Below are 21346 nucleotides of genomic sequence, written 5' to 3'. Positions count from 1 at the left end.
ATATTTTTGAGATCACAGAGAGTAGTACTTTACTCGGGCTTTGACGTTTTGTGTATCTTTAAAAAAATGAGCAGAAAAGAGGGGAGAAACATGTAATATTGGAGACTGGAAGAAGTTAAAAACTATGCCATGGAAGAAGTAAAAACTAGGCCATGGAAGAAGTTCAAAAACTAGGCCAAACAATTAACAAGGATTTAAATTAGAATAACAACTGTATCACAATATTTTGATCCAGTAAAATCAACTGCTGCAACTATTAGACAGCTTATAAAAAGACCTTTTGATACGTCTATGGAGAATAATAATTTGAAAGATTTTTTAAAAAAATGGAGAAAACAAGTTGATATTAAGTTAACAGTTATTAGGCAGAACTGTGATGGATGAGCAAACACAATCTCAGAGCTACAAGATGAGGACAGAAAGCAGATATTTTAGATGCAGATGATTTGTTTGCACAAAGACAAAGAGTCATTTTTACTATTGTGCTTGATCTAGAGACAGCGAAGGAAAGAGCACTAAAAGCTGAAATAAATTACAGCAAACATTATTTATTGCCAGCAGAACAGATGATAATTAGATGCTTTTGAAAGTTACATTGAGAAAATAGTGACCCTTACGAAGTGTAGGTAGATGGTTTAGGGATGAAATAATGCCATTAAAATTAGCTCAAGCTTATGAATTTAACAATATCCATCATTTTAAGCTGAATACAGCAAGTATTCAATAGTTACTTAAGTGCAATGTCATTCAAATGACCTAAAACACAACGACTTGTATACATCTTTATAAACTTGAATGTTGAACGTTTGCATTACAATGAGACAAAGAACGTTTATCTCACAACAGGTTTTTAAAATAGAATATAATATTCACACATGATAAAACAATCACGTACATCGTACCTCAAAGAAATCAATCTTCTAATTGCTGGTTTAAAAGCTCCTTAACTACCAACACCATACGCAAACATACCTCGTATCAGTATGACAACTGTTTTACCCGTGAACCGATGGCAGCAGAAGAAGTAATTGTCGGATGAGAAAATCTAGTGGTATAGAGTGTGTAGGAATCGATCATCTTTCAATTTATTTGATCTGGATCGAGCTGGAAAAAAACAAATACTAATGATAAAGGTATAGAAAAAATACTGAAAAAACCCGAAGATTTGAGTGAAAACAGAACATATACACTGGATTGCAAGAATTCATGATTTAGAGAACAAGGTTTATTTTTACATCAATATTGAAACAAAATGGACCATGTTTTTGCTTCCATTCATGCCTACGCTTCTGCTTATCCCGACAAATCTTGTAGCCCCCCAAAATGTAAAACGTCAAAACCATCGCATTCAAAACCTAATGATTTTAATAGCTTTATGTTGAGTGGATAAAAAACGAGAACGTATTGATCGCAATTATGATGGGTGTTGGTGTATATGTTGCTTACCAGTCTGCAGGGTAAAGTAAAACTTGAAAAATACCATTGAGCTTCCTGGTACTAACAGACTATTGTCGACGCTTTTCTTGTGATCTTCCAGATGGTGTCAGATTTAACATAACACTTGCAAAAGCCATTTGTCCGCAAAACTGAGTTCGAGTATCAATAATGAACAGAGCAAAATTAAGACAAAGATACACTTAGGAATTTTATTGCTATATTCTCTTTGATACAATCAAAATGAATTTCATAGCACGTCAGCAAATACGTATTTTTCTTCTTTAATCGTCTTTCTGTTTGGAAGTATTGACCGCAACGTCCCTTCTCTTGATAATGATAACATGCAACTTTACGTCTGTCTCTCTTTCGACTTGTATTCGAAGCTCCGCTTCTTTTACATTGTGGATAATCTGGAGTACCGTGTCTTCTTTTTCGTGATAAATATCTTGACTTTTATATCGACAGGAATGGTCTGGAGTATTTTCAGAAGTATTGTTGAAAGTGTATTTTCGAACTACTCTTTAAATCTCAACCAGAAGTGTCATCTGCTGTGAATTTTCCATCTTCATTTATTAAAACTGCATGTAGGGTAGATACATATGGGACAGAGATTATTCATGTGTTTTGTCTTCTTTCATGGTATAACATACTTATATTCAACACAAAATAAACCATCAAAGTTCATGTTTTTATTTCATTCCTTGTGCAACACATTTATATTAAAAAAGACAACGAACAAAAAGTTCATATTTCATTTCTTTATTAGTCACACATAACGTCTTTGTCATAATCAGTTATCACTTGTCTCCCAGTGTAGAATCCACGACATTTCCAGTCGCGTACATCCTTCCAGTCGAAAATCTGTTGGCTTTTCCAACCAGCTATATACACGTCTTGGTCAGTATGAAGTGTCGATACATTTAGACGAATGTTTTCTTTACACGGACGTACACAACTCGTATGAATCACTATTCGCAACATTTTTAACAAATCAAATTTTGGTGATCATGTCTTTGCAAGTACTGTTCATAAATTTGCACAAAAAAGTATTTGCTAGTAAACTAAATCTGTGAAATGTAGTCTCTGACACACCCGCACGGTCGCGCACACACGCCATCAAATTTTCAATGAAATCGTGTTCTTTTGATACTTCTTCGTAATTCACCAAGTCCTGAACATTATCAATGACTTTCTTTCATGGATTTGGTGTAACGCTGATGACAGAAATATTGGTCTGGAATGTCTTATAATGTCTTCGTAGCTGATCAACAACCACTAAACATTTTGAAATTAATCAGCCATTTTATAGCAATCAAATATCACATTTTAAAGCCTATAAGCCATGTTGGATGCATTTGTTCTTTGCTTTTCAAATTCAACAATGTAATTGTAATAGGTCGTTCTAATTGCTTTGGAAGTCAATATTTGTGTACCTAGAATGCGAAAATAGTCTTCGGTTCCTTACTTTTGGCTGACCTTAGTGTTGGATATGAATAAAAAATTGTCTTCTTCAACCAACACTTCTTGATGTGTGTTGGGTAATACAGAACGTCATCGTCCTTTGGCTTCTGCTTTCTCCTTGGAAAATGTGTAGTTATTTCATGACAATAGATAGTTGAAATATAACTTGGCTAGGTCACATCTCTCTCCATTTGTATAGAACATCCTTTTCTGACCTGGAAGAGTCACGACAGATCGTACTTCTGATCAGAGATTTACAAAAAGTCACTGAAAAGTATGTTTCCAACATAACTTCTGACTACTCCTCTCGAGATAAAAGTAAAGATACCTGCTATATCTGCCAGGAAAAAGACTTGATTCGAGACAATATATATCGTCAAGGAGACCTCTAAGACAAGAGAAAAGGGAGACAGACGTAAAAAATGCATTTCATCAGTGTCAGGAAAAAAGGACATTAGCCTTCAGGTGTTCCAACAAAAAAGAAAACAAAGACAATAAGCATTCATAAGTAGGAATAGAGGAACCCATTCCAATAAATAAAAAAAAAAGAATTCGAGAGAGGCAGAAGAAACAGTAGAAAGAAGAGTAACCCATAGCAATGAAGAAATTCGAAAGAGAAAATCAGTATAAACGTGGACTTTTGTGACATGTTGCGAAATTTCATCGCAATTCTGATTCGTCAAGAATATACCAAAGAAGATGTAAATGTATATTGGTCTTGATGTTTTTCTTACAGTTTGGATAAGATACTCAAACACACGTTTACGGACAAAACTTATAGGGCTGGATAGTAAATGTGCTGTGTTAGCAAATGTAGGGTATTGGATAGTATTTGTGGGTGTTAGTCATTTTACATTCTTCGTTCATTAATAGGTGCTGGGGTGTTAGTCACTCAAAATGCTAAGACGTTTATTATACACATCTTTCAGAATTTGCAAAAAGAAAATTTAATTTAATTTTTTAACATTAGCAAAATATTTGCAAGTTTTATATTTTTGTGGACGTATATAAGTCTTTGTTAAATTCAGTATAATTTGTTAATATTTTTGTTTACAAAAATATAAATTTGTAAATGTTTCACTTTTAAAATCTGTTTGTAATAAAATTATTCTATATTATTTATATTTAAGGGCATGACTTCTTTAAGTGGCACTTTTACTGTCGCTGAAATTAAAAATGAATATTCAGGACTTTTTTGTCTCCTATTAAATCCGTTAAAGTTCAGAATTTAAGTAAAACTTTTAGTCTAAGCCAACTTAATTTATAGTTTTGGATATTTTTCAGCCCCCCCCCCCCCCCAAGGTAGTGTCTATTCGCACTGTCAACGTATACCAACTTAAGATAGAATATTTGGCTGCCATGTGCCCATAACACAAAAGGATAGCCGGACGGTGATGAGTCCAAAAAAGTCATATAGCTGTAACTCACTTTCACAAAACATATACCCATCTAGTAGCGGTAGCGTACCGACCGGCGGGGGGAGGAGGGGGGAGCGACGGAGATCTTGGTGCGCCAAGAAGCTGATAAACTTTTTTGCAGGAAAATCGTTGGCGAAGCTATCGTCGTCGCCCAGGGCGCCATTTAACCTTAGTGCGCAACTGTATTCATCCTTTAGTGATGTAGCCATTAAAGGACTGGCGGCCAATTTATCGGAATTCAAACTGCCATAAACAGAGGAAATTGTTCCAAGTTTTACATTATAATAGGTATGAAATGGTGCGTATTTATATATATGTGTGTGTGTGTGTGTGTGTAAAGTGGCAAATTTCTGGCGATCTATGAAGTACATATTAACTTGGGCCAGATAAAAATTAATTAGTTTTATGGGGACATGCGCGTGTCAAATCGCCATACTGATGATGATCGGTACTGACTTTTCGAGGGGAGAATTTTATTTTTAATTAAGCATTCGTTTATTTAGCCAACAGAAGACTGGTAGAGACAAAAGCTAACTTCGATTCCATAGTGTAAATGTCAGAATTGAAACATTCCAGGAAATTGTTACTCAAACTACAAGGTCAAGTTGACCACGACTTTGGCGCCTCGGGAAAAAGGCGGCAGATATATTTGATTCTGATTGGTTACGCTAAATTAAGGGCGCGTCTTTCACACCAAATTCTTTGGGCATTAAATATTGTCTTCATCGAAATTCACATCAGTCTAAGATTTTCTGCAAGGGAAAACAAGTGTAAGAAGACTTCGGGAGCAAATTTGGGAGAAATTCACTTGTAAAACTGTTGTTCAACAGGACTGTTGTGGAGGAAAACCGACAAACAAATTTGGCGGTATAAGCGAGGCGCGCTTGAAAGCTCAAAGGGAGAAAATAGCTCCTGTGACGTAATATCGCTGAGACGTATTCTGTTATGTATCCTGAGACGTATAGCGAGACGTACTATCCTGAGATCCATGTACCTGTGAATATATGTGCTACGCACAGAGTTGAGGGCCGAAAGTGACAAGACAGAGGGAAGTCGAAGGAACAGCTACAGTGGAAGTGGAGTGAACCGGAGAAGCAGGTTATGCAATTGTACGAGGCATTGACTTCGAGTGTTCACTCGATCCTATGATGAACTAATTTTATGAGTAAAACAGATCAGCTACTTTATTTAAATATATTTGTGTTTTGGTAATTCGGTGAAAGTTTCATTTCTAGAAGCAGAGTATATTCCTGAGGTAATGAATTCTCACAGTTGTTTTACGTAATTGATTAAATTGTTGTTTACATGTACGGGGGCTCGTGTTGGTCTGTTCTATATATCTGCTCAAATCTCTATCTAGTCCACCTATAAGTTTCACCACTTATATTTATATTTACTCGAACCAGGCAATAACATCGAAGGCGGTCAACCTCTAGATAACGAGAACCAAATTAAGCGGCCACCTTGAAAGAAGGTACAATCCGCCAACCCACAAACCTCTTGCAAGAAGGGGGGACTTTGTGTAAGGTGGACCGTGGGTAGCTTACAATATATATATATATATATATATATATATATATATATATATATATATATATGTCTGCAGTGAGAGTTTATAGTAATGTCTAGCACTGGGGGCATCATGCTGCAGACATGTAGCATGATGTCCCACCCAGTCACATTATTCTGACACCAGTCCGAACACTAACCTCTTAATGCTGAACGCCAAGCGAGGCAGCTGCTAGTACAATGTTTGTAAGTCTTTGGTACGATTCGGCCAGAGTTCGATGCCGCGCGACCTCTCGCATCCGAGGCGGACGCTCTAAACATTTAGACCACTGGAGCGGAGAGAGAGAGAGAGAGAGAGAGAGAGAGAGAGAGAGAGAGAGAGATGCCAATCAGTGAATTAGTGACTTTCCAAACAGACACAGTTTGTATAATTCAATTGGACTTTAATTGTCCAGAATTTTGTCTTCAATAATCAGCAATAACATCAGCAAAGAAATATCATCTTTCAATGAGTCAGTCTCTGTAGTCGAGTGTAAATATGCCGATCTGTCACGCCAAAATTAATGGATGGAATCCCACTATATGCGTTATTAATTTTTGTTTACATCTTAGTGCATCCTTTGTTATCTTGAATTATTTAAGAATTATGATACTCGGATTTACTGTGCGAATGTAAACAAAACACTTGAAAACAAACGGCACAAAGCTGACATTGACTAAGAAATCTGCCACTTTCAGATTCTTAATACATTTTAGTATGCCAGCTTGTAAGAGCATAAAATAAAAGAAAATTTGTTTGTTCTGAGTGAATAACGAAAAAGTTCATCAGTTGGGTGACAATACTGGAGTTTTTCACCCGCGAGATTCACTTAACATTTATTCGAAAATTTCGCTTTCCTCTGGTGGTGAAGGAGAATAGCGTTGTACAAGTTTTATCAACAATGAATTGCAGATATGAAATTAAAGATAATCATTTACAAAAATGAGTATATTTCGTATATGAGATATGCAGCAACCGTACGAAAATCTTTACATAAATTATTCACATGCCGGCAATACGAATAGTCGTACCAGATGAGGTACAAGGCGACCGTGCCAATAGTCCGACCAAGTAAAGGTGCAACAGGGGGCCCGCAGAATTATTTTCGGGCCGGGGGTGGGACAAACATGAAGTGGTCAGCTGTGAAGTTTTACGGGTGTAGGCCAAAACGTGTCTAGAGGCGAAATCGGGGTCGCGGGGCCTTGCCGTTTTGTGCGGGCGTGTATGATGTGCAAGTCCATGTGAATGGCCTTGGCCCTCCGCTACAGTCTATCACAAATAGTACTACTTTTAATGTAAAAGAATTTAATATGATGTTCCGGGTTTATTTTCGGTCTCCGCAAAAGTCCGTCTCAATTTCGGAATTGTAGTGTACTTTTCGTCACATCTACTTTAGTGTTAGTTGGTTCCCTTGTTTAAAGCTGTTAATATCACCAGTATAATAGATGCAAATTTAGTGACACCTCCAAAATGAACTGAGGTGTAGGTAATGCTTTCTACGGGTTTATACACAAAGCGTGTTGGATAGTGTATCATGATGTCATTTGAGGTCAGCTAATTACAATACTGTAAAATACGTTAAAATGTAGCCCTATTAGAGATCAACAGCTTTTAAAAATAATGTTACGGGCCTGGGCTCTGGGGATATATACCATGTTACCCTCCCACCCCCTCTTGTCGGCCGCCCTGCATAGCCTATCGTGTGCTAAAAAATAGCGTTAAACCCTACAGCAACAACAAAAACAACATTGGACTCCTGTTTGAGGCTTAAGTATTATCGTCCACTGCTGAACTTTTTCCAACTCCCTGTAACCATGTTAGTATCTCCAGAAGTTTGGCTGTATTTCCTAAACTCTTGCCGTTTGGTGCGATTCCAGACCATTGCAATCCGACAGATGGCCGTCACGCCAGATCACTATACTATCCTGCATAATAATAATAATAATAATAATAATAATAATTAAAATGAAACAGCAAACTAAAAATATATCTTTAGCCCCGTCCACCCACCCGTAGGAAAGAAACCAAATAAACACTACCACCCCCATTTAACCGACCCACCCCTTCGCGAAACGTAGATATAATTAAAAAGAAAGATCCGTCGCTAAAATCTGATTGGTCTAGTAACTTGTAGTGTACCGGGTACTGGCAGTATGATATAAAATTTGCCACTGTCATGGTTGTTTTGACAAGATTGTTCAAAGTATTTTAATATAGGCATGCATTGCGTTAAATATTATATACCTGTTCTAACTTTCTTTCAGCTGGAATTCATGGCGTTTAGATAGGTGTATGCCTTTTGATTTTGACTGAAATGTCCAAGTGAAAACGATTGTATATATTGTCTCAGATCTAACTATCTACTTTATTTGTCAGTCGTATCTATCTGTATATCTTGTATACCAAACCCACATGAAATCTAACACACACACACACACCAGTCAATTCATCGGGAAATCTGTAATATCATCATACTTTAAAATTCCTTCAAGTGCCTAAAGGGAAGGAAAAAAAAGTATAAACATATCTTGGAGTTCCTTGAATTAACACAATTTTCTATACATGAACCGACACATGGACTTACTCACTTTGTATTATTTTATTATCTCTCAACTCTGTATTATTTTATTATCTCTCAACTCACTCTGTATTATTTTATTATCTCTCCACAATAATACATAATTCTAAGTTCTACCCTTTATCTGTCTCATCAAAATAACTTCGGGTAGTAAATGACAGATTGCAGAACTAGAGCTCTAACGAAAAACAGGACAATAATTAAACGAGAAAACTTGCGACCCCAACTTGTAAAAGTTGTCGGTACATGCCGTGCTCCCGGCATTCCAGTCAACCAATCAGGAATGAGGTTACATTAATAACACAATCACACTACAAAGCGGTAGTAGCAGAAAACATGGACCCTAAGTTATGGCAGAGATGACTACGGTAGTTGAGGGAAAAGTGAAATATAGAGATGGAAAGAAGGTACTGAAATAATTTTTGAGTTCTTCAGCTTCTGTTATTCCAACGTTCGCTGTAATTTATAAAAAAAATTATTCACCCGTTATCTGTTTCAGTGGAAGCCAAGATGGTGTGTGTTGAAAAAACCTTCCCCAGTTGCGGGTGAGTTTCAGAAGTTTTCTTCAAGTTTGTAAGCATGCTGATTCTGCTATTCTGTGTAGGCAAAAGTTTTATGATAACGTTTTACATACGTGTTATGGCAAAATAGCAAGGTAGCACTGCTAGGAAAGAATGCCCCATGATCAGTTTGTCGTCACTTCGATAAACTGTCAACACTTGAGCATTTGAAAACATCAACTGAGGCTCCGAAGGGGTCGTGTTAACTCGTGTAAAGTGCATGCTAATGGCGCGTGTTTGACACTGCTTATATTGTCTGTAGGGGAAAGTGGAAAGTTGTTAGCAATAAAAGATTATGATAGAATCTGTATATATAACCCTAATTTACTTTTTTTTAGAAAGCTTAATTGACATATTTTCAACTGACGGTATGGTCTCCTCTTGCGTTATTGATCCAGACTATTTAGTCCAATGCAGTTTAAGTTTTCTGTTTTAACTGTTTATTGCAAGCATTCTCGTTTATAGATGGTTCGCACCAGTTGCCGCACAGAGCCAGTTACAGTAGGATTGTTAATTGTTCTAAATTATATGTTGTATTTTTGCATAAATAGTGCATTGTATTATGTATTAATACTTCCACCTCCTGGTTGAAAATGTACTCCACCAAGGAGGAATGCAAGCTGATTTGGACCAAATGTTAGGCTTGTATGAACTTCGTGAAATATCATATCATAAAGAAAAACAATGGAACACACATATCTCTTTAATTTTAGTACTTATTCCTAATTTTTTTTACACTATCATTTTATTGATTTTTAATACATTGTACTAAAATATTGCAATATAATGTATATGTGTGATGTTGTATTGAATTAAATCATAAATCTCATATGATCCCAGTTTCATTTTTAGCATACCTCCATGTCGGCCAATTCTGTACAACAATAAGTCATTGCGGTGAACATTTGATCATGAGTTATTTTGGGAAAAAATCCATTTTGTATAAAAAATGAATGATTGTACTTTCATTAAGTGATATTAATAAAGTGTACAAAAAATCCCACATTTCAACTTGAAATGAATATGAAAATTTGATTTCTAAATGTTAACATGAAGACCCACTCCATGACCTTCTTGAACCTGTAACCCAGAAAATCCTATTTACTATGTATCTTATCTTTTAGAATCATACAAAATAAATACATTATATCAAAGATGAAAATGTATACCTTAAAAAAATCATGCATCTTAAGCCAAGTTTCCAATTTTGCAAGAAGTTGGTCCACACATACAAAAACGTCTGCTACTCAAAGCATTAGCTTGCCGCTAGAACAGTATTCTCAAGAAATTCCTTGTGGCATATAGTCTGTTTCTAAATTATTTAGTAATTTTTCAACATAAACAAGACATTGTAAAAACATTACATCCTATTCATTTTTGTTCCTCTTCCATAATAGCTTATATTTTATAAAATGTTGCACTTTGCTAATTATATATCTCTTGCCATTTATTAGCATTGTTACATTGAATTTTGTAAAACTAGCTATAAACCTGACCAATTACTCGACTGAACTGCTGACAGAAACAGTCCAAAGTAATGTATTTCATTTCTATTGCCCAATAGATAAACATTAGATCTTTTTAAAGCTGTGCGCAGACAAGGCCAACATATCACGAGTCATGAAAATATGGGGTGTGGAAGCCCGTGTGTCAAAAATTAATATTATTTTGAACAGAATATTTTGGTGACAATTGCCTCTTTTCAAATGGTAAGCATTGCAGTATTTTATTTTCGTCAATTGGTCAAATTCAGTATGCATTTTACTTCAACATTGGAGATGGAAACCTTAAGTGCAGAAATGCATGACAGCTTTGTAGATGTTTTTCTATAAAAAAAAAATTTTTTTTTATATTAGTACAATATGCATTAGGCAGGTAAAAGTTGCTGCATGGGCCCTGGTTTCACTATTGTTTTCAGCATTAGTAATTTTATTATTTCTCGATAAAATAAAGTAGATGATTGGTCTAAATTGTGTGTAATATGGTTTGAATTAGCTTGGTTTAAATCATTGTGTTATATGGTTTGAATTTAAATGGTCTAAATTGTGTTTAATATGGTTTGAATTTTCTTGGTCTGAATCATGTGTAATATGCTTTGAATAAGCTTGGCCTGAAGCAGCATATACAAGTAAGTCATGCAGAAGCTGGTTTCATATGGTAACTGGTGTGGCATTGTTACAGCCTAATAGACACATATATATGCTGGGCAGAGCACCATGTTTTACTAAAGATGATTTTATAGAATTCACGATATAAAATAAAATGACATAATCTGTGCAGTTTTTCTCTTGTAGTGCAAAATGTATCTTGTTTGTCTTGTGCCCCTTTTATTTTGTGAGACCTTTTGTTATTTCTTTTTCTGCAGATTGTCATTAACACAAGAAAAAAGTCATGTATATCTCAGATCAAAGAGATCATGCATACATGTTAAGCCTCTGTCAATGATGTAGAAGAGGATCTTGATGCTCTTTTTATCCATTTTGTGTGATTTTATGAATTCCCCCTCCCCTGTTTGATGACCTTTTCGCTCACCTTAAAAATGAATGAGTGTACAGAAATTGTGCCCAGTAATTTTCGTGAGTGTGATGAAACCTGTTATATTAATATTGACAGAGCTCAATTTGATCATGCAGGCTCTTGACTTCTAGATCAGCTGCCATAATCATTGGCTTACTAAGTCACTTTATGCAGTTAAGTAGTGGGACACCTTCATTGATCATCTGATAACAATAACATTTTACTAACTGCACTTGGTTTGGCTGTACAGTGGCAGACAGTTTTTATTATTTGATAATAATCTCTCAGCTGTTACATGCAGTTGTTTTTTTCACCACAGGATATGAAATAAAAAATTTGTTTAAAAAATATCCCAAAATTGATTTGTGCATCTAATTGACAAATAGAGTCAGTTTGGCCCAGTACTGGAAGTGCTTAGTAGTTTATGTGTGTGTGTGTGTGTGTGTGTGTTTAAAAGAAAAAGGCCTACCAATCTACCTACTCTAATTTTAAAACTAGTGTATTATATGTTACGTCTGTTGAAACATACTATATGTGATCTGTTTGTATATACTGTTATTATATAAAAAAAACCTGCCCCCATGGTATTAAAAACTGTAAATCCCACCACCCCTCCACGGAAATGCTATAAGGGAAAGTGTCCATCTCTGGAAATTCTGAAGAAATCACTATTCATGGTAAAAATTTTGTTATTATCTATCAGAGAGATGGGGTTTGAAATTAGTAGAAGTCCACTAGTGAAAATTTAGCTGTCCTGGAAAAATTATCAATTCACTAGTCTTTCTGGCAAAGTTGTATATGTTAAATTCTGGGTCTGATAGTAAAAAAGATCCGACATCACAAGCAAGTATAAAATGCTCAATGCAAGCATTATGTGTAGATTGGACAGCAATGTTCCCACAGTGAGAGTACGCAGTTTTCTTCAGAACAATGTAAATGAATAGTTTGTTCAGCTCAGCACTGTGAATGCTATCCACATTAGTAGCTAAGTATATTTTCATGTGTGTATCTAAAAATGTAGATAAAATTACCTAATTGGTTTTGTGCATGAATGAGTTAAACACCATTTGTATCAATACAGTAACACCAATCATTTGACAGATGCTGAAAAAGAGTGGTCTGTGAATATGCAGTACATCATTTTGGTCCTGCATCAATGTCTAAGTCCATTTCTGATACAGGACTCTGGGATCTGTCATGTATATGTCGTGTTTGCTTAGATGTGACAGATGATGGCTTCCATAAGTCTGGTGCTAAAATCATTCATGCGCAAAATGGATTAGGTTGTTTTATCTATGTTTTGAGAAAAACAAAAATACACTGAGTTACAGATCTGGAAATCATCTGCAATGCTGAGCTGAATGAGGTAGTAGTCTAGAGTGTTGGTCAACAAACTCTAGCTCTGAATGGGGTACTTTGAGCCCTCCTAGATTGAAATTTTCAGAGGTTGATGTCCATCTTATCACTTTAGTTTGATACTAACAATTCAAGCAGGGGCCCCGAGTAGCTGAGTGGTCTAAAGCACTCACTGTTCCGGATCACTGCCATCTCACCTCTGTCTGTGTGGGTTTGAGTCCAAGGCTCGGCTAGTGTGGGCATGTGGGAAAGCCTGCCAGTAGCTTCTCGTGGGTCGGTGGTTCTTCCCTGGGTTTTCCAGGGTTCTTCCTCCACCAGTTATACTGGCCGCCATGTATAGCCAATATTGTGCTGAAAATGGCGTTAAACCCTAGAACAACAACAACAACAATTCAGGCATTGAAAGTTTCAAATCAGCTTTCGAAAATTAGAGATACCATATTAAAGATGTGAACGAAAGTTAAGCCCATTGTCTGAACTGTATAATTTCAGTATTAAAGTATGCTTCATTTTTTGTCATGAATATTATTGTCACAGTTTAAAAGAAACACAATCCATGAAGCTTCAGCTTGGTTGCATTATGAATTCTGAAATAAAAAACCAGTTTTTCAAAGCCTGTTCAACATCTTTATGAAAAATTAGCTTCCAGGGATGTTGCATTTATATTGTTTAATCTAACATTAAAGATTTTACATTTACCCATTTGGCTCAGGATCAACAAATTTATATTTAGAAGTCTTTGAATAGTATTTATGTTTCGTGGGAAAAGATGTTGAGTAGACTTTTAAAATATGTTTAATATATTTATTTTGAAGTTAATGAGTCTCCTGTGCCTCATTTTTCTGCATCTTTTGTATGGCAAAAGAGTTAAATGTGCCTAAATTCACAACAGATGTTGGTCAGACCGCTGTGATCATGGTTCATTTGGCAAATTCTCTGTGTACAGCATGAACCAAATTTGTAAGAAGGTTGGCTTAGGCTTGGTGTGCCTGGTGAGATTTATCTTATCTTTATATTGTATGGTTTTTTAATGCAGTGTGTACAGCCCATGTATCTTATAATACAAGTATTAGATGATCTTTGTGGATTAGCCAGCTAAATCACAAATTCAACAGCCTGAGGTCAGATACTAGCTGCTGCAGTGCTAAAAACAGTGGTGTAGACGAATTGCCAACTCCAATATTTTTCTCAAAATGTATTGAAAGAATAATTAAACTGTATAAAGACAAAGACCATTTATGGAACTTATCCATTGTTGACAAGGATGATTCCAACAATACAGTTCTGAAGCCCTTATCCCTAGAATTGTGATTTTTCATTACCAAAACAGATTTTTAATTTTTATCACATATGCTTTTGGTTTCTAACTTATTGAACCTTGTAAAAATTTTTGTTGCAGTTCATTTTCTAATGTATCTTTATAACATAAATGAAATTCATATACTAAATCATAATTAGCAGTAGTTTAGTTCTTTTGTAGAGAACATGCTTTTTTAGATATTTGTAGAAGTATGTGCTCTTTGCATTAAAACATCTTTTGTAACAAGTCCATCATATGAAACAAATTTATCTCATTATTCGTGTAATATAATGCAAATTATTCCTGAATTATAATAATTTTGTTTGTTATTTACAGTTGTTTTTGGCAGTGCTTCCCTTTACCCTCATTTGCGCTTCAGAGACCCCCAAATTTTTAATTTGACCCCCAGTTTTGATACCAAAGGTTTTTTTTTACTCAGTCTGACCCACAGTTTTGACACCAAGGAGATTTTTGTCTCAGTCTTGAACCCCATGGGAATACACTGTTTGGGATAAAGTACCCTATGATCATATTGCACCATTATTACTTTCACGATTTAAAGTTGTTTTAACCAAACAGACACAAGTCAACAAAATAGAATACTGAACACTGTTTAAAACTTTATTCCATTTTCAGTAAGAAAAAATAACATGAAATAGAGGGTGACAAAAAATGATGATTTGGTTCATTAGAAGAAAAGTTTTACTATAATGTTACACATTATGCCAATTTTAAGTTTTGAGATGAATCTCAAACCATGCGGTGAATATAAGCAATTCAGAGCACATAATATGTGTACCAACCATCGCCAACATGTACTCTCAGCTGCACTTTAGTCAGCCAACTTGTTAGAACATAAAAAGAAAAAATTTTCAGAGTTAGTAACAGAAAAAATCCATTGATTGGGTAACAGTACTGGAGTTTTTTGCCCATTAGATTCAATATTTATCCAAAAATGTGTATTTCCAGAGGAGGTGAAGAGTATAGTATTGTATAAGTATTAACAAGAATGACGGGAAAATATGGAATTAAAGGTAATCAGTTGCAAATACGAGTATATTTCACAGATCTGGTACATAGCAGCTGTACTAGTAACTTTACATAAATTATGTGCATGGGAGTCAGATGACTTGTCTTTCCAGATGAGGTACAAGGTATCCATGCGAATAATCTTTCACAGTTAAAATGCAGGGTGCATGCAAATAGTTTTGGCAATGATTTAATGCAATAGTATCATTCCATTTAGATTCAACACAGTGCATTAAGAACTCAAGTTTTGTGTCAGTTATCCTATCAAAGAAGAAGGTGAAAAGACAGAAAAGAAGTCTTGTATCGTGTTTGATTTTGGTGCTATTTTGATTGATGATCACAAATACCAGAAGTTATATTGCCATCTGTGGAATTCCAATAAATTTACTCTGGAACTTTGAAGAACATGTTAAAACATCTGAATTGCCCACTCTAAGGTAGTTTTTGTCTTAGTGGATATGTCCAGATCCATTACTAATAAAATTAATAATTTGATCTATCATATAAACATGAAAAGAGGACTTCTGCTCAAGATGATATGGCTGATCTAGGAGTGTAATATATTTTTGAGGTTACCACTCTAGGTTAAAAAGCAAAATGTGTCAGAGCAGAATTAGAGAAGTTTAAGTATTTTTAAAAACTATAATATTTCATTGTCATGGTATTAACATGACATGAAAATATTTATAAGCATTAATTAATGGTGACAATTTTGAACTTGTTACACCCACTTCACCCATTTTTTGACAACTTCATGAATATTCTGGCCAGAGGGATAATTTCATCTAGCTATTAGGGTCCATTCATGAATCCTGCCTTACTATGATTAAATGCACTTGAAAAGTAGTGTCAGTCCTTGTATGATAGGATGGTTCCTGGTAAGGAAAAAGGTAAATTTGCAGATCTGATCCAGTTACACATGTAATGAATATGAATGGATGAGGGCAAAATTCTGGCATGCAAGATTTATTAACTTTTAATTGGAATATTTAAAGAAACAATTTTGCGGCCACCAATTGAAATTGGCTTTTCCAGTCAGCCATAACTATTATAGCAGAATTATACTTGGGTGGAAGTTTTTGCAGTCTGTGAAGGTGATATTTATTCTTTCAAAAGGAAGTGTAAATCAAAATAATACTCACATAAATTAGATACACTCTTTATAGTCAGGACCATTGGCAGGCTTCCATGCATTGCATGAGAGGTAACTAACTGAAGCAGTCATTTTGCTCAGGAAATTGTCTATATATGATATTCCAGCAGAGAAGGTCTTGAGTATTATTTAAATGAGTACAGTTTATTAAAAAAAAGATGTTTTTATTTTATGGATTATACCCATTTTTGTCTTGACTTTTGTTTTGACGGCCTAATTTGGGGATACCTAAACTTTCTTGGAACTATGTACATGTAGACAGCCTTGTGCTGATTTGCTGTTAAACCCTCTACATGTACAATGCTGTCGGGCATTGCTGTACACCTGAGGTTTCCATCACCAATATTAAACCAAAACACTTACCGAATTTGATTGACAAAAATAAAATACTGCAATGCTTACCATTTGAAGAGAGGCAATTGTCACCAGAATATTCTGTTCAAAATATTATTAATTGTGGACACACTGGATACCAACCCTGTGTTTCTGTGACTCATGTTATCTCGGCCTATTCTGCACATAGCTTTGAAAAAATATAATGTTTAATCAGGCTATAGAAATGAAATACATTACTTTGGACTGTTTCTGTCGGCATTTTGGTTGAGTAATTAGATCAAGTTTATAGCTGGTTATACAAAATGCAACCTAACAATGCCAATAAATCACGAAAGATATAAAGTAAACTAAACTGATCATGTAAAACAATTAGTAAAGTTCAGCATTTTATAAAAAAACAAGCTATTATGTTGAAGAGAACCAACAATGAATACAATGTAATGTGTTTAAAACTTCTTGTTTCTGGAGAAAATTTACTAAAGAATTTAGAAACAGATTATAGCCGAGGAATTTCTTGAGAATCCTGTTCTAGCGGCAAGTTGACATGTCATGCGAAACAGCTTCTTGCAAAAGTGGAAACTTTGATTAAAATGCTGTCTTGTTTGAAGGTATATATTTCCATCTTTTATATAATGTATTTATTTTATGATTATAAAAGATACATAGTAAGTAGGATTTTCTGGGATACAAGTTCAAGATTGTCATGGAGTGGGTCTTTATGTTGACATTTAAAAATCACATTTTCGTATGCAGTGTGGGTAGAAATGTGGGATATTTTTGTACACTTTATGAATATCACTTCCTTAATAAAAGGACGGTTGTTCTTTCTGGATACAAATTGGATATTTAACCAAAAACAACACATGATTCAATGTTTACAGGAATGTCGTATCATTGTGCAGAATTACTCGACATGCAGAATTTGCCGACATGGTGGTATACATACATGTATACAATTGGCAGGAATTTACATCAGAGTATTAGAAATCTCATTTTGTTGAAATTGAGATCTTTGACCTATTGGAGTTTGACATTTTACCATTATGAGGTCATTTTCTGGTGAACTTTCAAGTCACCAATCAAGTTATAGCTTGCACATTTATGAAAGTGAAAAATGTCATTTGGGTATACAGTTTCATATGATCCCAAATACAGAAATGCACTACATATTCTGATAGGTTGCTAAAAAGAAGTGGACCATGATATTCCAGCTGTTGTCAGAAGCTGAGCCCTCTTTGATGCCTACCAGATCTACTTATTTTAGAGGATCCTTCAATTTTTCTGGCCAAGTAAGTTCTCAGACAGACGTGTGCATCAGAGGACAGACACAAGGCTGTTGTCCAAAAATTGAAAAGGAGATGGCGATGACTTGCCATACAAAGAATAGCCTTATGCTGGACACTAGACTGAAAAGCTAAAAAAATGGTGGGCTGATGAAGACATGGCAAAGGATAGTTGAGAAGGAGATAAAGGTGTGTGACCAGTAATGGGAAACTGTCACTAAACAGGATGCAGACTGACATCATGGTTGTCTCTTTTTACCCATGGCCATTTGTGATATAATTTCTCATTTCTCAATAGGGAGGATAAGATAAACTGGAAAAGAAATGTATGAGCCTTTAATTTTAATTTTTAGGCCTCCACCATAACTGTATAAAGTGGTCCTTGCCCATTCTTCTGGCTAGGTTTTGTATTCAGCTGAGCTTTTAAGGTCTGAGGTGGGGTTTATTTTGTGGACACATTTCTAGTTACATATCCATGATCAAATATGGATACATCCTTAATTCTAGAATGTTATTAAGTAAGGGAAAATGGGTAGGTAGGAACAGATTTCACAGATGATAATGCTTATGATTGAACCTCAGATTGTGTAGGTGCTAGGTGAGTGCTTAACCAGTAGTACCACTGTCTAGGCAAATGATATGGGCTGGGATACATTCAAGACTTGCACTGGTGTAAAGATAACCAGGGTCAGTGTAATTAATAAGCAACTTGAGAATTAGATTTTTTTAGTCCTTTAGTTTATTCCAGGCCAAACAAGCAATCAAAGAAACAGAGGGGTGCAGATTTCCTGTCTGCACATTGTGCTGATGGGATTTGTTTGGGGTTTTAGCTATAGACAAGATCACAAAATAATAAAGTGGTTCTAAAACAATTTTAAAGAAAGTTTGTGTTTTTTGTTCAACAAATATAAAACATCTTGATCACAACACAGCATACAGTGCCTGGTCTTATGGCTGTATTCTTAGGCAGCAGTTGTTTCACTTAACAGAATGCTGCCAGTGAGAAACCTAACTCTTTGTTACAAGAATTATTTTCCAAGATATTAATCTAATTTTTCCAACTTGTACCGGTTTGTTTGGCATATGAATGACTGCAACGACTCTTGTAATTGTTGACTAATAATTACACAAATTATTTTGCTTCTGCTGGTTTTCAGTGTAATTGTATTTTCTTCATATTTCGTTGGAAATGACATTAATTTGTTCTGTTTTTCATTTGTATATGAATATTCTTATGAAATTTCCATTGTGGTTTCATGTGGATATTATATTGTTTCAGAATACATATCACAGACATTAAAAAGATCAATTGAACAAAACAAATTCATTCTGAAAACAGCAATACAATTGTATTTGTTCCCTTAATAAGAAGTTGCTTCTGTCTGGAATCTCAGATATATATATATATATATATATATATATATATATATATATATATATATATATATATATATATATATATATATATATTTCCATGTACCTGACCTGGTCACACCTTTCAGTCAACATAATACAGCAATAATAAAGTGGGATGGAGTGAGGTTGAGGGGTGGGCCCATAAGGTGCACAAGTCAGCCTTCTATCTACTGATTTATATTTAGACTCCTTTTTGAAGATCAATGTATAAAATTATACACAAAGGACCTTAAGTCCATTTCCTTTATCCACAAACACATAGCAAGTAAATTAGGAAGCCACATCTGTTGATGTTAGTGAGGAAAGTGTTTGGCTACAACCTTACTGGCTGATGTGTATGTGAATCTGCAACATGTTTTAAAGCACCCAAATTTTATGGGCTTTAATTATTTCATGCAAGGAGGCTCACATCAAATTTGTCATGAACAGACAATTGCTAAAAATGTATTTATTGATGTGACCTTGTTACATGTACCAACAGAGCATGATTAGTTTCAGGTTTAGATAAACCTGTATATTGGTAGATATGGAATGTCTGTAGACCAATTACTTTTATCCACATGCTTAGATAAAGGTGAAAGAGAGCTCTAAATACTTCTGGCTGGATTTAGCTTTCCTTTTTGGAACCATTTCATTCTTTATTGCTGGCTTACGGGTTCTTTAAAGACATGCTAGTTTTAAGATGGAAGCTGCATCCCACTCACTGATTAAATAGACATCTGGTAGAAGCTGTGTTGGTCTTATCTGGTTTCCATACACCACAGATCACATGTGATCACATGTGGCAGTACTGATTAATATATGTGCTTTCGCTATATAATCACAGGCAAATTCTCAGTTTTTTCTTAGGATTCGGTCATGTCAACCATAATAGTGATACTTTATTGGCCTGGTTATTTGTCATCAAAATACTTTCAGTTGTGGAAATTATTATTCATTGTGGAAAATCACCCTTTACAACTATTTCCTAGTTTAAATTGCAGTTAAGTGCGATAACTCATCACTCACATTAATACATGGTACAATGTTGCATTTAGGATGCTCTATTGTGAAAATCCTGCTTAAAATACAAGATTTCACTCTGAAAGCTTGAATGTGTGATGCATAATCATGCAAAGAATGTGTGTCCTTTATTTTCAAGAAATGGAGAACTTAACCATCTTCCTTCTTTACAATGTTGCTGTTGTCAACTGGTGAATTACATAACTGATTCCTGGGTGTCACCAAATGAATTCTTATTGAGTACTGTACAACTTTTACTCTTGTTGCTTTGTTTAGTACAGTACTTATTGAGGCAAATCCAGGCAGAATAAAGTGATTGATTTTTCAGACTCTGTTGATCACTATTGGTTGAAAAGTGATCATATCTGAGGAATGCCAAATTCGGTTCTACCAAGAGTCTTTGATGAAAGAAGTATGTTGTCCTATGTGATGATGTGTACTTATTTTTTTTCAAGCAATTATACCCTTTTATTCTTCCATGGTTTGCATACCTGCCTGTCCATTGGGAAATTTTTTAGCAGTATGCACAATAAACCTTCCCAATAGACTGTTGAAACTTAAATGACATTATATTTTTAGACCATTACTGCAATTTTTCAATTGTTTTACATTTTGAAAAGACTTTATGACAAAACCATCTAAGCACACAATTGTACCTAAACAAATCAACATAGACAAAATTTAGCAGGCATATTTCTGTGCTTACTTACATGATTTGTTTAGATTTTCAAGGCTGTTACAAGAATATTTCAATTTGTTTAAGTTAGATATTTCTTTGGGACGATTAGACCAAAACACTTGATTTGCAGGGCATTTCCTAAGTGCTGGTAGCTGGATAATTTACCCACCTAAATCTGTCATAGCAACATACTACATTTTGTTTTTGCCCTTCCCCACCCCCTAAAATATGAAACTGCTTCTACACTGTATTTGATGTACATGCACGTTTGA

The 21346-nt window shown here is 35.0% G+C and overlaps 1 protein-coding gene across 1 annotated transcript in view; it reads left to right on the top strand.

Annotated features, from left to right (window-relative positions):
• The first annotated feature begins 8752 nt into the window (after window positions 1-8752).
• The window catches only part of LOC149802327 (uncharacterized), a 138914-nt gene continuing 126320 nt past the window's right edge, over window positions 8753-21346 (top strand). The window contains exons 1-2 of the mRNA XM_089951541.1: window positions 8753-8850; window positions 8943-8988. Coding sequence (XP_089807667.1) covers window positions 8794-8850; window positions 8943-8988 — 103 coding nt within the window. The 5' untranslated portion in view covers window positions 8753-8793. The remainder of the gene's footprint in view (window positions 8851-8942; window positions 8989-21346) is intronic.

The sequence above is a fragment of the Sinohyriopsis cumingii genome, chromosome 3 (genome assembly GCF_028554795.1).
Source record: "Sinohyriopsis cumingii isolate HCF-2022 chromosome 3, ASM2855479v2, whole genome shotgun sequence".
In the NCBI taxonomy this organism is placed as follows: Eukaryota; Metazoa; Mollusca; class Bivalvia; order Unionida; family Unionidae; genus Sinohyriopsis; species Sinohyriopsis cumingii.
Note: the sequence above shows the minus strand (reverse complement) of the source record. Positions and strands in the feature narration are given on the sequence as shown.